Source organism: Ictalurus punctatus, chromosome 23, assembly GCF_001660625.3.
Source record: "Ictalurus punctatus breed USDA103 chromosome 23, Coco_2.0, whole genome shotgun sequence".
In the NCBI taxonomy this organism is placed as follows: Eukaryota; Metazoa; Chordata; class Actinopteri; order Siluriformes; family Ictaluridae; genus Ictalurus; species Ictalurus punctatus.
The window spans coordinates 4,672,599-4,687,856 of NC_030438.2; the positions used below are offsets into that span (position 1 = coordinate 4,672,599).

Sequence of the window (15,258 nt, forward strand, 5' to 3'; positions counted from 1 at the left end):
ATAACAGCAGCTCCATGAGTAAATCATAGGTTTGTATTTATTTGCTCATTCTAATATGTTAATGTCCCATTACGGCATGAGACAGAATGTTTTATTCCTTAAATGATCATTGCAGGTTAAGGGAACCGGGGATGAATTAAACAGGTCTAGAACATTGTCTCTAAAGCATCTGGAGTTTGACTATTCATTAAAAATGAATAAAAAGCAAATAAGTAATAAAAATAATAAAAGGTCAAACAAACTGTATACTCTTAATTGGTAAACTATTATACAATCAATGGAGACAAATAACAATGTCAAGTATTCCTGCTAGAAAGCTACTTGACAGGCAACCCGACATAACGAGATTTTCCCTTTACATGGCAGCCCAGTGAAATCTCGCGATATTTCCGCAGAGGGCGGCGCGTGGCGCAGTATGGCAGCTGTAGTGTTAACACTTTCCCGAAGACGAGCTTTTCAGGCTTTGGGTAATGGAGTAGTCCGGCTTCTTTCACCCAGATGTTTCCAGGGTCAGTAAAAACGAGTTCACTGTCGGCTGTTTTAGACAGAAATGCGGGGAAGTTAATTAACAGCGCTCTTATAAAGCCGGGAAGTGAAGGGGGCGGGGCGTGGCGTGGAAAAAGCCGTTCAGATGTTTTACTCCTGGAGGAAATCTGCATGTGTTTGGTTTTGTGGAAGGATTTATTACATAGAAACTAAGAATGCATCTAGTTTGGGTGCTAAATATGTCTGGGTTTTGTTGTTGTTTGTATGTATGTTTAAATTGTGATCAGGTACTTATGAAACTTATGTAACACTCAATTGTCAGTATTCCCTTGTACTTGACCATTTTTATTAAAGGTGCAATATGCGATTTGTTTATTCCTTATTTGTACTTAGAAGATACGTAGAAAATGACTTTAAAAAAACAAAAAACCACAATGCATTAAGCCCTGACCTTTAGCAGGGGTTAGCAATCGCTGAGAAACCACGTTTGGAAAACTGCCTTCCGGTCCGGAATACTTGTTTTGGTTTTTAGTGCGCCTCCTTGTGGAAAATAAATCTGACCAATAACAATCCATTGTTTCAGACTGGTATAATTCACATCTACATTGTCTGGGTTAACTCCTATGTTGATCACTTATGAGCTGTAGGTATTTACGGCCCTGCTAAGTTTAGTATTTGTCCACCTAAAATTACCTATCAGATTATTATTATTATTAACTCATGAGTTAAAGTGGATGCCGGATAAGAGTAAGCACTGCGCTTCCAGGATGTAAGTTTGACATTCTTGGTATAAGATGATGATGGTGGTGTTTTTGTTTTATAATCATTTTGTATTATTGTATGTAGAAATGGTGTCACATTTGTTTCAAATTGTGTCTTTAACGTATCAACACAGGAGTCAGACAGAAGTCCAGTACAGTACAGTATGTTTCCCGGCCGGACCTTCCGAAGCTGGCCTATCGCAGAGTGAAAGGGAAGAGTCCTGGCGTGATGTTCCTGCCCGGCTTTGGCTCGAACATGAATGGACCAAAAGCAGAAGCACTAGAGGAATTCTGCAGGTCTTTAGGTCATTCATATTTGAGGTAAAAACACTTTAATCACCAACCTTCATTATGTTCATTGTAAATTGGACGAAACAATATATCGTTGTATTACATAACTCCTATGTATTGTAATTGTAGTTTATAAAGACACAGTATTCCACAACTCTGTTCGATTCTGGTTAGGTTTCCTCGGTCGGGATTTTTAACAGCAGCTCTAACAGTAGCGCAGCTGCAAATCACACGTTTCTGTTAATGCGCTCGTTCTTATACGTTATCGTTTCTATAGTAACAGCTCATTCACAGGGACTCGTATCATAACGATGATGACTAATAACAGTCTAAAAAACGTGCGTAATCGTTGATACGGTGAAGTTTTCTGTGAAGAGACGTATTTATTTAACATTTATGGAAGGAGTCTCCAGTATCAGAGCTTTATAACAGTCGGAGGTAAAGCTGTAGTCTTTCCCATAAATTTCCTAGAACACAGGTGTTTACGCTTTGTGGTTTCTTTATAACTTGGCCAGAGGAAAAAAAAGAGAAGCTGGAGAGGGAACCAAGGTTTATAGCTGCTGTAATGCGAGTGAGAACAGGAACTTGATGTTCCACGACCTTCAGTGTAACTGTAAACTGATAAATAAAGTACACCATGTTGTTTTTACATAATAAAAATTGCAATCGTTGGCAAATTGCTGTCACTCAGTAAAAGGAATAAAAGAATGTAATCAACTTCAAGCCATTGAATATTTTTCTATAACAGCACCCCCCCCATGTTATGTTGTACTTGTCCAACATAACATTCCCATAAATGAATGTCGGTGCAGGACATTAATCTGTTCGTGTGCTTGTGTAGGTTTGATTATTCCGGTCATGGAGCTTCAGAAGGCGTTTTCTCCGAGGGAACGATCGGAAGCTGGAAGAAGGACGTTCTCTTCATGATGGATGAAGTTGCAGAAGGGCCTCAGGTTACATTTTAATAAGATTTTCCTCTAATTAGAAGGATTGTTGGCAGCGTCGCCAGATTTAACACACAGATTCTGTTCCTATTGTATTGGCCACCATGCAAGTTGTTTTGCGCTGTAGCGTTTTACTAGAATGCATAAAGTCCATTGTTTGTCCATTGTATTCGTGGTAATTGTATAATCGATCAGTGGTGAGATTTGTCTTGCTGGAGACTGTAGCTTGTATAGAGCAACAAAAAGCCAGAAGAATTCATATTATATTTTAATTTCTTGTTCCTAGAGAAAAAAATCTGCTCCTGAAGCATGGTTAAAACCATGACATTATCAGATAATTAATAGTAGGCCATTTATTTATTTTTTTTAATTTTATCCCAGGCCAGTGGGATTAAAAATGACCTTAATAATCGAGACAGAATTAGCAGGGAAATTGTCCGATCTGTCAGCACTTACTAAATGAGTAATTTTGCGCAGGAGCTTTGAATGGATTTGGATTTTTAAATAAATAAATAAAGTGTACCCCTCAGGAACGATCTGTTATATGTCCAGTATATCATCCCTTTTTTCACTGTGTATTATTTGCGTTTGTTTGAAAGGCGTTTAAATGCACATCACGTGCAGTTACATCCTTTGACACAGCTGTTCATTTTACTGCAAATGTCTGAATGTTGATTTCGGTCTGATGCTGTAGTAAGTGTTGATGATTTAAAAAAAAATAAATAAAAAATGTTGCCGCAGATTCTGGTGGGCTCCAGCATGGGCGGCTGGCTGATGCTACTCGCTGCGATCGCTCGACCCGAGAAGACGAAAGCCCTCGTGGGCATTTCGACAGCAGCCGATCATTTCGTCACAGCATTTAAATCCCTTCCTCTGCAGGTAAGAAACACGTTAGTTACGTGACGCACACAACGCCAGAAGAATGTCCTACATTCTGAGAAATATCGATGGTTACGTTGTGGAACGTCCGTGAAAGAAGTGGGTTCCCTTACCAGTCTCTCTTTTCTCTCTCCCTCTCTCTCTCTCTCTCTCTCTCCCCTCCCTTCCTCCCTCTCCCCTCCCTCCCTCCCTCTCTCTCTCCCTCCCTCCCTCTCTCTCTCCCTCTCCCCTTCCTCCCTCTCTCTCTCTCTCTCTCTCTCTCTCTCTCTCTCTCTCTCCCCCCTCCCTTCCTCCCTCTCCCCTCCCTCCCTCCCTCTCTCTCTCCCTCTCCCCTTCCTCCCTCTCTCTCTCTCTCTCCCCTCCCTCCCTCTCTCTCTCCCTCCCTCTCACTCCCTCTCTCTCACTCACTCCCTCCCTCCCTCCCTCCCTCTCTCTCACTCCCTCCCTCCCTCTCTCCCTCCCTCCCTCCCTCCCTCTCTCTCTCCCTCCCTCCCTCTCTCTCACTCACTCTCTCCCTCCCTCTCTCTCTCCCTCCCTCTCTCCCTCCCTCTCTCTCTCTCTCCCTCCCTCTCTCTCACTCACTCCCTCCCTCCCTCTCTCCCTCCCTCTCTCTCTCCCTCCCTCCCTCTCTCTCTCCCACCCTCCCTCTCTCTCTCCCTCCCTCTCTCTCACTCACTCACTCCCTCCCTCTCTCCCTCCCTCCCTCTCTCTCTCTCTCCCTCCCTCCCTCTCTCTCTCTCCCCTCCCTCCCTCCCTCTCTCTCTCCACCTCCCTCCCTCTCTCACTCCCCCCCCCTCTCTCTCTCTCTCCCTCCCTTCCTCTCTCTCTCTCTCTCTCTCTCTCTCTCTCTCTCTCTCTCTCTCTCTCTCTCTCTCTCTCTTTCTCTTTCGAAGTTAATAATACAAAAAAACCACGCAGCTTGTCACGATACCGAGATAAAGACTTTCCCGTGGTGGAAAACTTGCTGACCATTACAAAGTGCTCACGCTGGAGACTCCTTCCGTAAATGTTAGATAAACGCCTCTTCACGACAAACCTCACCAGATTACCGATTCTACATTTTTATTTGTTAAATAACACGTTTTATTTTTCTGTCTGAAAATGAATCAGCACCTTCATGCTGACTGCGACTTCCTGAATACGTCTTCAAAAGAAACATGAGGCGAAAAAAGCACCGTTATTTATCCAAAACTTGCTCTGTTGAAATGAAAACTGCGGCAGATGAAAATGAAGTGCAGGCTGTGGAATAAAATAATTTATAGAAAGTTGGCTCCTGCTCTGTACTTTGGCTCCTGCTCTGGTTTGCTCATGAGCATGTTGCAATACATTTCATAACGAATGCAGATTTGAAAAAAAAAAAAAAAAAAGACTAGAAAATCAGATTCACTCTTTCCCATATCGACGTTAATGCCTCATTTCATTCGTTCTCCGTGCATCAGACAAGAAAGGAGTTCGAAGACCAGGGGGTGTGGACGATCCCGACCAGAAGCAACGAGGAAGGTGTGTACACCGTTAGCATGGACTTGCTGAAGGAAGCAGAGAACCACTGCTTGCTGCAGAGCCCCATCCCCATCACGTGCCCCGTGCGTCTGATCCACGGCCTGAAGGACGAAGACGTGCCCTGGCACGTCTCCTTACAGGTTGCGGATCGCGTGCTGAGCAACGACGTAGACATCATCCTCCGGCGCCAGGGGCAGCACCGCATGGCCGACAAGGATGACATCAGGCTCGTGGTGTACACCATCGATGACCTCATCGACAAGCTGACCACCATAGCGTGACGAACGAAGACGAAAAACAAACCAAGTCACACAACCAGAACTTCCCGAGAGAACCTGTTTCCTTAGTGCCTTCATTTCCTGAGTCATGGTTTAGTATGTGTGTGAGGGTTTTTTTTTTAGTTTTTTATTATTATTATTTGTATTTAAATTTTAGTGTAGATTAGGTGTCTGATTAAAGCTGCTCCTTTTGACAGTATTATTCTCCTGGTTCATTTCCGTGCCTTCTTTACCACATCGTGTTTACCAAATAAATCTTGTTCTATCCTTTGTAAGCTTCCTTCTGTATTTATAAATGATCCGATTCAACAACTCATGATTTGTTCGGGAGATCTCTCAAGCCGATGTATCACAGCTGACCTTTTGATTCAGATTTTATCTCCACTCTTTCCTGTATGTACTGTATAATGTCGGTATTGAGCCACTCGCTCCACTCCAGGAATTACTTGGTTGTTTATTAACATGCGATTAGGACAAAGTGTGCGCAATGAACCGTGACTCGGTCGTCCAGGCGCGACGCTTGATCTCACTCCCCAAATACCAGAGTGACCTTTCAGCCAGTCACCGACGACACAATCAGCCAGAGCCAAATTAAAATGGATGTAACGCTGTAATGCACTCGTTTTATTAAAATACTCGTACATAACGCATAAGAGCAGCCAGGAAAAATTCCGAAATTTCCCCTGAGCATCGCAGCACCAATTCGATATATTATTTAACTCAATCCAACTACTCAAATATGGAGCGAATATTATGGAAGATTGTAACTGTTTAGTGACGCTGTTTGCTGAAGCCATTTATTCCTTTTTACTCAGTTAAGGGTTCTCTGGATAGTTCGTGTGGAAGATCACCCTAGACAATATGACATCATAAAAGGTTCAATAAAGGTTGATTATGAACAAGCATGAAAAACATTGTTTAAACCATTTCCAATAAAGATCTGCAAAGCTTATTTGGATTTTACAGAATTATCTTACACAGATATTTTATACATTTTATACAAGATATATCAATTATCTTATACAGTTTCCTGAAAAAGGTACTTTTTTTTTTTCGTTTTCTTCTCTCCCTGAGTTTTTGCTGGATATATATATATATATGTATGTATGTGTATATATATGTGTGTATATATATATATATATATATATGTATATGTATGTGTGTGTGTGTATATGTATGTATATATATATATATATATATATATATATATATATATATATATATACACACACGTATACACATACATTATATATATATATATGTGTGTGTGTATATGTGTATATATATGTATATATATATATATATATATACATATATATACATATACATGTATATGTGTATATATATATGTATATATATATATATATAATGTATGTGTATACATGTGTGTATGTGTATATATATATATATATATATATATATATACATACATGTATACACATACATTATATATATATGTATATGTATATATATATGTATATATATATACATATACATGTATATGTGTGTATATATATGTATATGTATATATATGTATATATATGTATATGTATATATATATATAGTGTGTGTGTGTGTATATATGTGTATGTATGTATGTTATCTTTTTCTAAAAGCATTATAAAATTTGTTCTAGGGAGAAACTTGAAGAGTTCTCCTAGAGGCTTAGAACCAAAGAGTCCCTTTAGGGTGCTAGATTTAACCACTTATTCTACAAGTATACATACATCTTTGTTGTCATGAAGTTCCATATCTACTCATAAATGCAATCACAAGATTTTCCAAATAATCTTTTTTTGTGGCAATTTTATTTAGAAAGCTCTAAAATTAAGGCTTATTTGGAAATCTGAGCAATTACCTTTTTTTATTATTATTTTTTAACAAGATAGAAGTAATAGTAAGTAACTATTGGCACCCTTAATATATATTTAGAATAAAAGTTTAAGTCTGGCTCTTTAGTTTGTGGATCTTGGAGAATTCTTAAAGGTACTACGTAGAACCTGACAACAGACGGAATTCCAAGTCGAGCCCTTTAAGGCATTTAAGAAAACTCAGGGAACCTGTTAATCCTCTGGAAAGTGTGTGTGTGTGTGTACAGTGCTATATTGTTTTAAAATGAAACATGCTGATTTTATTTTAGCACAATATTTTATTAAACATTTATACTGAGAGACCTTTTTAGAACGCTCGAATTGTTCTTTCTGCAAAAAAAAAAAGAAGTTTTTTTTTATTTGAAAGGTTAAATCTAACACCCTACATGGGTTCGTCGGTTTCTTTAAGGTTTTATTTGTACATTACAGCTCAGTGAAATTCTTTTCTTCGCATATCCCAGTTTGAACCTGGGGTCAGAGCGCAGGATCAGCCATGAGATGGCGCCCCTGGAGCAGATAGGGTTAAGGGCCTTGCTCAAGGGCCCAACAAGGGTGCTGTATCATGGCGCCTATAGTATAATGCTGCCTGTCATAGTACCCTACAAGAGACAGTTATCCTTTTAGAGAGGGTTCCATGTTGTCTTGAGGAACATGAGTGATTGTTTAATTTGTCCCCTTGTGTACTCTGTATGTTTTTATTTTACATATTAATTTGGAGTTGCGTCCCAGCCGTTATTCACCCACCTTGTGCAGTGTTCCCAGGATAAGTTTCAGATCCACCGTCACCCTGACCAGGTTACTGAAGATCAGTGAATGGATCAAGGGATTTGGACCTCAGTCATTTCACCACTATGCATTTCTTTTGAAAAATAGTTGAGTAGTTGTGTGATTTATTTATTTATTTGTTTGTTTGTTAGAGGACGGATTTAATCAGTTTTCTGAAGGATGCCATTAATTCTGGAGCTGATTGCATCATGTAGGCAGTGTGTTGCTGTTTGGGGCAGAGGTTGCAGATGGTATCTATATCAGTAATGTGCCTAATCTAATTGGGAGAGGGCCTGACTCTGCTGTTGTTGATGCTCGTGAACTTTAAAGAGCTCGGGACCCTTTTTCTTCCACGCGCACAGGCTCCAAACTGAGATACAGGGACTACAGCTTCAACATTTTCCTAAGAATTTTTTTAAAGTTAGCATGTTTATTCATTATTTATTGCAGGTCTGTATAAAATGCATGGTGACCAGTGTCTCGTGCTGGATGTCAGGGTCAGTATACATGTCAGTGTGTGTGTTACGCACATTGCTCAGTTCATCACTGTAAGTCGCGTCTGTCATTGGCCAGAAGTGTCTCGAGCCCTTGTTGTGACGCTTGCCTATATAACGGGGCTCGTGCCAGTGGGACGGCGTGTCCGCGCGCGCCCCACCCAGAGCTGTATGGACGCTTCATTTCCGCGTCTCCAGAGAGCGCGCGCAGAACATCAGGATTATAACAGGAGCATCCTTCTCCTCCGGTGAGTCTCTCAAAACATCACTGGAGTAAGGGGAAAATCACTTGTCATTAAGCTTATTCCCTACTGCTATTCATCTCAAACTAATCTTTTATTATTGCATAATAATCTCTCTCTATCTAGTTTTTCTTTATTTGTCTGCTACTTATGGAAAATAAAGGGCATCACTGTCTAGCAAGTTTGCTTTATACATGCTTTATAAAATAACTGCAATCTGGGTTGCCAGATTGACGCGATGCTTTCCATCTTAAAAAAATGGCTTCCATGTTAAGCATGATATTAATTATTAATTAACAACTGAATTTGGAAGAATAATTCAGACATAGTAGTTCTGATTTGATCAGGATTAAGACCTCTGTCCATTCTTTCTGAGATGTTTAACTGGATTTTCTCCACCAAGTATTTCTACATGATTTTTTTATATATATATAAATGTATGTATATCACTAACTCAACAGTGTAAAATATAAAACAAAATAAAACTGCTTTATGTTTGAATTTATAATTACAAATTACTGAGCAATTTTCGATTTGAATTGTGCAATTTAAAATGTTAAATATATAAATATATGTTAACTACTAAAGCACGTTTTGATGAAGGATGCAGTAGCCCATCTAAAGGCTTTGAACGGAAGAACACGTCCAATCTGGCAACCCTGACTGGTTTAAAATGAGTGACCACACCCCGGCTGCTCTAAAACTGTCTGTCATATCATCACATCATCTATGCAACCTAATAAAAATTGCATTTATGTTGACCTTTAGAACAGTTTTTGGGATGAGTTTCTGTATGTGTGGCAGCCTGGGAAACAACATGGTGAAATTTGGACATTTTCTACTGGATATAACTCTGAGTTATATCAGAGTTATTCTGAATGTATCTCAACCAGAAGCAAAGTTCCAGCATTGTGAATTCGAGTTACCATCGAATGTGAAAAAGGCGAAAATGACATTTAAGGATTTCATTCCGAGAGTGGAACTGTGAACAGCCATTATCTGATCACAAAGTGAATTGTTTAGAATATATACTATGTCTGTGTTGCTATAGTTCACTGTGTGAGAACAATTTTCCTCTCTAGAATTTAGCCACAGAAAGATCTGGCAGGTTTTCCCTGGCTGCTTTGAGAGTTCCCCGAAAAGCCAGCGATCATGGCAAACAGAGGCCCCAGTTACGGCCTGAGCCGGGAGGTGCAGGAGAAAATCGAACAGAAGTACGATCACGATCTGGAGGCTCGGCTGGTGGACTGGATCGTCGCGCAGTGTGGAGGAAATCTGGAAAGACCCCAAACAGGAAAGCAGAACTTCCAAAAGTGGCTCATGGACGGCACCGTGAGTTACCGCAATGATTCTGTTCACTATGAACCTAGCTTTTGACTGCCAAAGAGTTGAAAGTCTCTCACTTCCTGTACTGTAGATCCTCTGCAGGCTCATTAACAGTCTGTACCCGCGTGGCAAAGAGCCCATTAAAAAGATCCAGGAAACACAGATGGCTTTTAAGCAGATGGAGAAGATCTCGCAGTTCCTCCAGGCAGCCGAGGCGTACGGAGTCATCACCACCGACATCTTTCAGACTGTAGATTTATGGGAAGGTACAGTGGTTCATGGAGCTATGGTTGACTCCCATATCACTTATTTGACCATTAGGCCCTGTAATAGGTCTCTTTTTTAAATGTATTTATTTTTTATAAATGCTCGCTTAGAGAAAGCGTTTGTTAAGTGTTCTTGGGTTTTAGTGTTCTGTCTGTCTAGCTTTTAATGCTTAAGACATAAGCTTAGGAACCCTAGGGTTCTGGATTGAACCGTTTGTTGTTGTTGTTGTTGTTGTTGTTGTTTTTACCTGTGTTGGTTCCCTTGAACTTCATCATCACCTGTTTGACCATTAGACAACTGCAATAAGACTTTCATTATCTACACTATTAGAAAAAGAACTTGTTTAACGGTTCTTTAGACAGACAAGGGTTGCTTAAAGGGGTTCTAATTGGAACCCTCTCTGACAAAGAGTGTTGTAGGGTTCTACCGTTCAGGATTAAAATGATTTTCATGCTTAAAAACCTACTTCTAAAAGTAAATCCACGACCACAATTTGTATCGGTTCTCTTGCCTACAGGAAAGGACATGGCCGCCGTCCAGAGAACTCTAATGGCACTGGGCAGTGTGGCACTCACCAAGGATGATGGGCATTACCGTGGCAACCGGGACTGGTTCCACAGGTGATTGAGATCTTTCCAGATCTCTGGTGTTAGTCACACTGTGCTTTGTTGAACGTTGATCTCACTCGAAACCTGTTTCATCCCCATCCTCAGGAAGTCGCAGGGTAACCGGAGGGAATTTTCCGAAGAGCAGCTGCGCCAGGGACAGAACCTGGTCAGCCTGCAGATGGGCAGCAACCGCGGCGCATCCCAGGCTGGCATGACTGGGTACGGCATGCACCGCCAGATCATGTAACCCAGCCTGGAGATGACCTACCACCTGCATCAGACACCCAGAAGACCTTAATCTGTGCAGACGAGCAACATCTGGTTCAGTCGTCATTTTCATTAACGCTTTCGGTTGTCAAATGATGAGGTAGAGCACTTTTAATATCAGCGTCCTTTTAAAATGTCTAGAAGTTCCATGTATGATATTAATTCATAACTTATTATATCTGATTAGCATGACTACCATGGGATTTTATTTTTATGTACTATAATATACATGGTTAGCAGTATTCAACATAAATACCTAGATCTGTGTGACATCATTACTGTAAATCACTGCTGTTTATCTCTGTAAACACTTAAACTATGTCTAAAAACACATACTACCGTACTAATAATATGTCCGTAGAGCATTATATACTGGCATACATACACTGACCTCCATGTTAAAAGTTGCACAATGATTAAAAAATCCACACACACAACTTCCTGTCAGATTTGTACTGTACCACGTGTGAATGCATATCTGTATTTATTTCCTTAGTTAAGTGCCAAAACTCCCCATATGCATATTTTGCAGATTTTTTTTCTTTTTGTCTTTCCATTTGGAATTGTATTAGAAGTTTATATCCAAGTTTCATATTATGCGTTATTGTTTTGCTTGTGAAGATGTTTAATAAATTGATATTATATTCATGGACTACCATTTATTAGCTGTTAGACAATACACAGGAGCAAATGAAAGCTCTTTAGAAGAAATGATCTAAACCCACCCTGTGAAGGCAAGTATCAGGTCCCAAGCTCAATAAATATATATGATTTTCTTTTTAATTACAAGGGGGGAAAAAGGACAGAAATTCTGTTTATTGGTGCGGCATATAGACTGAAAAGGTTAATATTCATTGGAACGGTATTATAATATATTATGTTATGTTACATTGTTATATAAGGTGTCACCGTGTTAATATTCATTGGCATTTACCATTGAAGCAGGAATAAATTAGAAAGGCTAAAACCATTCATGCGTGAATGGATTTAAAGTCTCCGCCCTTCTTAGGCCTAAGCAGTGAATTAAAATCCGTGCTTAATGACCTGGCTGTGAGATTCATAAAACTAGTTTGTCATGGTCACTTTAACGGTACACTTTACTGACACCGAATCTGTTAGAACAATACAAACATCAAGTCAGTTTCATCGCTTGCATAACATTATCCTCAACATGATTAACGATCTAACTGAGCATTTAAACCAAATCCGTTTTCAGATTAGCCATGCCAAAAATATGTTGCATTGAAGGTGAATCGGCTCATGCGTTCCTAGTTGATCATTATCGAAATCATTTATATGCAAAGGACGGAGTAGGTGATGCGTAACAAATATAGTTTAAATAAGTAACCTGCGTAACTGCTGCAAGACCAGATTCTCAAGTTCTCGGCACATTTTCGGCCCCGAGACCCGAGAGGACTGCAAAAAAGTTGGAGATTTTGATTATAAATTGGACGTACACGGGTGTGCAGATCATGTCCTTTGCCCGGCGTTTTTTCCTCCTCCTCCTCCTAGTGGTGGTGGTCCATGCTGCAGAGCAGGAAATTTCTGGAAAGAATCCTGGTTGCGTGTGTGGACACCCGGGAATACCGGGCAACCCAGGACACAACGGGATACCCGGGCGTGACGGCCGAGATGGAGGCAAAGGGGATAAAGGAGATCCAGGTGAGGAAAAATGCACAAATCTTATTATTATCATGTGTAAGTGTAAAATCAGAGACTGGTTCATATATTGGCCTATTTGTGAAAAGACAAAACCAAAATTTGTGTTTACAGGAATAGTTTGGACAAAAACTACCCTGTAAGACATGTTCTTTGGAGACACAGACTTCCATTAGCCTTGCACCTCCAAACTATATAAGAACACCGAATTATACAATGTATACTAACTACTATATTGTCTATAAAGCAAAATATTTTGAGTAAGGAATGAAACTTGGGGGGTGTGCTGTTATAGAAAAACAATCAACGATGGGGTGGTATGATGAGGCGGAGTTACTGTTACCATCCTGAAATGGATTATTTCCCTATAACAGAATGTCCCAAAGTGTTTTATTTCACTTATATGGTTACATTTAATGCTGTGGAACGAATCAGAACGAGTGCATTAATATAAACGTGTGATTTACGGCTGCACTACTGTCCGAGCTGCTGCTAAATGTGTACAAATTTTAAATTAATCAACACCTTCTGACCAATCAGATTTGAGAATTCAACAAAGCTGTGATATAGCAAAAATAACAGTGCACAAGATTAAAGTTTGGGTTTGCTCTTTGTTTCTCTTGAAAGGTGATATTGGAACATGTGGAGCAGCGGGGAAGGATGGGCCAAAAGGAGACAAAGGAGAACCTGGTCAAATTTCTCATCCTTGCATTTGATGGAAATGCTGATGAATGTTGTGGTGATTTTTTTTTAGTATAGGAAAATGTCTTGTTGTCTTTGACAGGTGCTCCAGGTATAGATGGGCTTAAAGGGCGACGTGGAGAGAACGGAGAAAGGGGTCCACCTGGAAAAATGGGGCCCCAAGGCTTCTCAGGACCGCTTGGTCTTAAAGGGGTAAAGGGAGAGATGGGAATGCCAGGACCGAAGGGTATCAAAGGAGATGTAGGACCAGAGGGACCTGTAGGGCCTCAGGGAAGCCTTGGGTACCAAGGAGAAAAAGGCTCTCCAGGCCCTATTGGACCTCCGGGAAGACAAGGCCCTAAGGGAGAACTCGGACCTCCTGGCCACAAGGGCAGCCTTGGTTACCGTGGTGAAAAGGGTTCAAAAGGTGAGACAGGAGAAAAAGGACCTGAAGGAGACATGCCTGAAATACCCAAAAGTGCCTTTTCTGTCGGACTGACCGCACAAAGCAAGCTGCCTGCGAGTAACGCTCCTATCCGATTCGACAAAATCATCTACAACCGTCAGAATCACTACAATTCCGAGAGCGGCCGCTTCACCTGTGCCATCACTGGAGCTTATTTTTTCACCTACCACATCACAGTGTTCTCTCGAAACGTCCGAGTGGCACTAATGAAGAACGGACAAAGCGTCATCCACACCATGGACAACTACCAGAACAGTGAGGACCAGGCGGCCGGGGGCACTGTGCTTCATCTGCAGGTCGGGGACAAGGTGTGGCTTCAGGTGTCTGGAGGACAGCTCTTTAACGGACTCTACGCAGATGATGATGATGACACTACTTTCTCTGCGTTCCTTCTCTTCGCTGAATGACAAACCAAATATCTGGAGATTTCTGAGGAAATATGTGTAGAATTATTCACCAAAATGAAAACTGGACCTTATATATGCTTTATCTTCCTTTAGTCATCCTGATTGTTAATTGTTCCAGGGTCAAGTATTTAATCTAATATGCAAAAAAAAAAAAAAAATTCTCCATATATTTTTTTTTATTGGTTTAGTTTTGGCAACACCAAAATAAATATAATGATTGCATTTTGTATTCAGTGTTTGTTTGTTTTTTGGGCTTTTTAATTTTATCTATTTTTTTTTTTTTAATTATTGCACTCATTTAATTCATTTCTTTTCTGCCGTAAGAAACACGTTTTATGGCAAAATGCTAAAATAAACGGAAAGAAAAAGCCAACATAACAAAATTAACGAATAAATAAGTAAACAAAACTACCACTTATCCGTAATTTAATATAAAATTCCCAGCCAATCGCAGTGCTCTCTTGGCAGAGCTCGCCCTTTTGCTCCGCCTCCTTAATGCATGTTGCCAGATTGAGTTAAATAACTCCACGACTTTCAAGGTTTAAACCTGGTCCAGCTGGAAAATCTGGTAGAGACTAATTTTAGTGTAATTATTATTTTTTAAATCCTGTCATGATAAATGCGATACATAATTATTTTATGAGTTTAGCCAAGTGTTCAAATATTAAACACAACAGGAAAAGAGTTGTATTTGTATGAAAATATGAATGCTTTTTATTTAAAAAAAAAAAAAAAAAAGCCATTTTAAGCAGTTCCACTGTATTAAAATGTTAAATTAAAACGTTTTGTTTTTTCTTTGTTCAACTGATTCAAATTGATATTACTGATTACCTGTTGTCAGGAGTGGCTGGTATAAATGGGCGAGCTAGTCTAAGTGCTCCCTGTTTTTCAAAAAATTAAATCAGTATAAGATTTTATTGTTGACATCTGAAGCAGAGTAGGACTTTTGTAGAACTGAGCACAGCAACACTACCAGTGGTCCTAAGGAAAACACACAGAATGGTATGAAGAAGTGAGGCTGAGGCTGATTTCTTTCTAGTCCAGACTGTAGATTCATGCAGCCAAT

The 15,258-nt window shown here is 40.0% G+C and overlaps 3 protein-coding genes across 3 annotated transcripts; all 3 read left to right on the forward strand.

Annotated features, from left to right (window-relative positions):
- The first annotated feature begins 373 nt into the window (after positions 1 to 373).
- On the forward strand, positions 374 to 5,407 carry abhd10b (abhydrolase domain containing 10, depalmitoylase b). The gene is made up of 5 exons (XM_017453905.3): positions 374 to 509; positions 1,382 to 1,568; positions 2,380 to 2,491; positions 3,224 to 3,361; positions 4,801 to 5,407. Exons 1-5 carry the CDS (start codon positions 416 to 418, stop codon positions 5,140 to 5,142), a joined length of 873 nt encoding a protein of 290 aa, XP_017309394.1. The 5' UTR covers positions 374 to 415; the 3' UTR covers positions 5,143 to 5,407.
- A 1,292-nt stretch (positions 5,408 to 6,699) lies between these two features.
- Positions 6,700 to 11,627, forward strand: tagln3b (transgelin 3b). Its single transcript, XM_017452670.3, has 5 exons — positions 6,700 to 8,517; positions 9,594 to 9,843; positions 9,929 to 10,103; positions 10,622 to 10,724; positions 10,818 to 11,627. The coding sequence occupies exons 2-5, from the start codon at positions 9,664 to 9,666 to the stop codon at positions 10,957 to 10,959; spliced, it is 600 nt and encodes a 199-aa protein (XP_017308159.1). The 5' UTR covers positions 6,700 to 8,517; positions 9,594 to 9,663; the 3' UTR covers positions 10,960 to 11,627.
- A 694-nt stretch (positions 11,628 to 12,321) lies between these two features.
- Positions 12,322 to 14,421, forward strand: c1qtnf9 (C1q and TNF related 9). Its single transcript, XM_017452726.3, has 3 exons — positions 12,322 to 12,641; positions 13,266 to 13,328; positions 13,423 to 14,421. Exons 1-3 carry the CDS (start codon positions 12,452 to 12,454, stop codon positions 14,190 to 14,192), a joined length of 1,023 nt encoding a protein of 340 aa, XP_017308215.1. The 5' UTR covers positions 12,322 to 12,451; the 3' UTR covers positions 14,193 to 14,421.
- Positions 14,422 to 15,258: the final 837 nt, after the last annotated feature.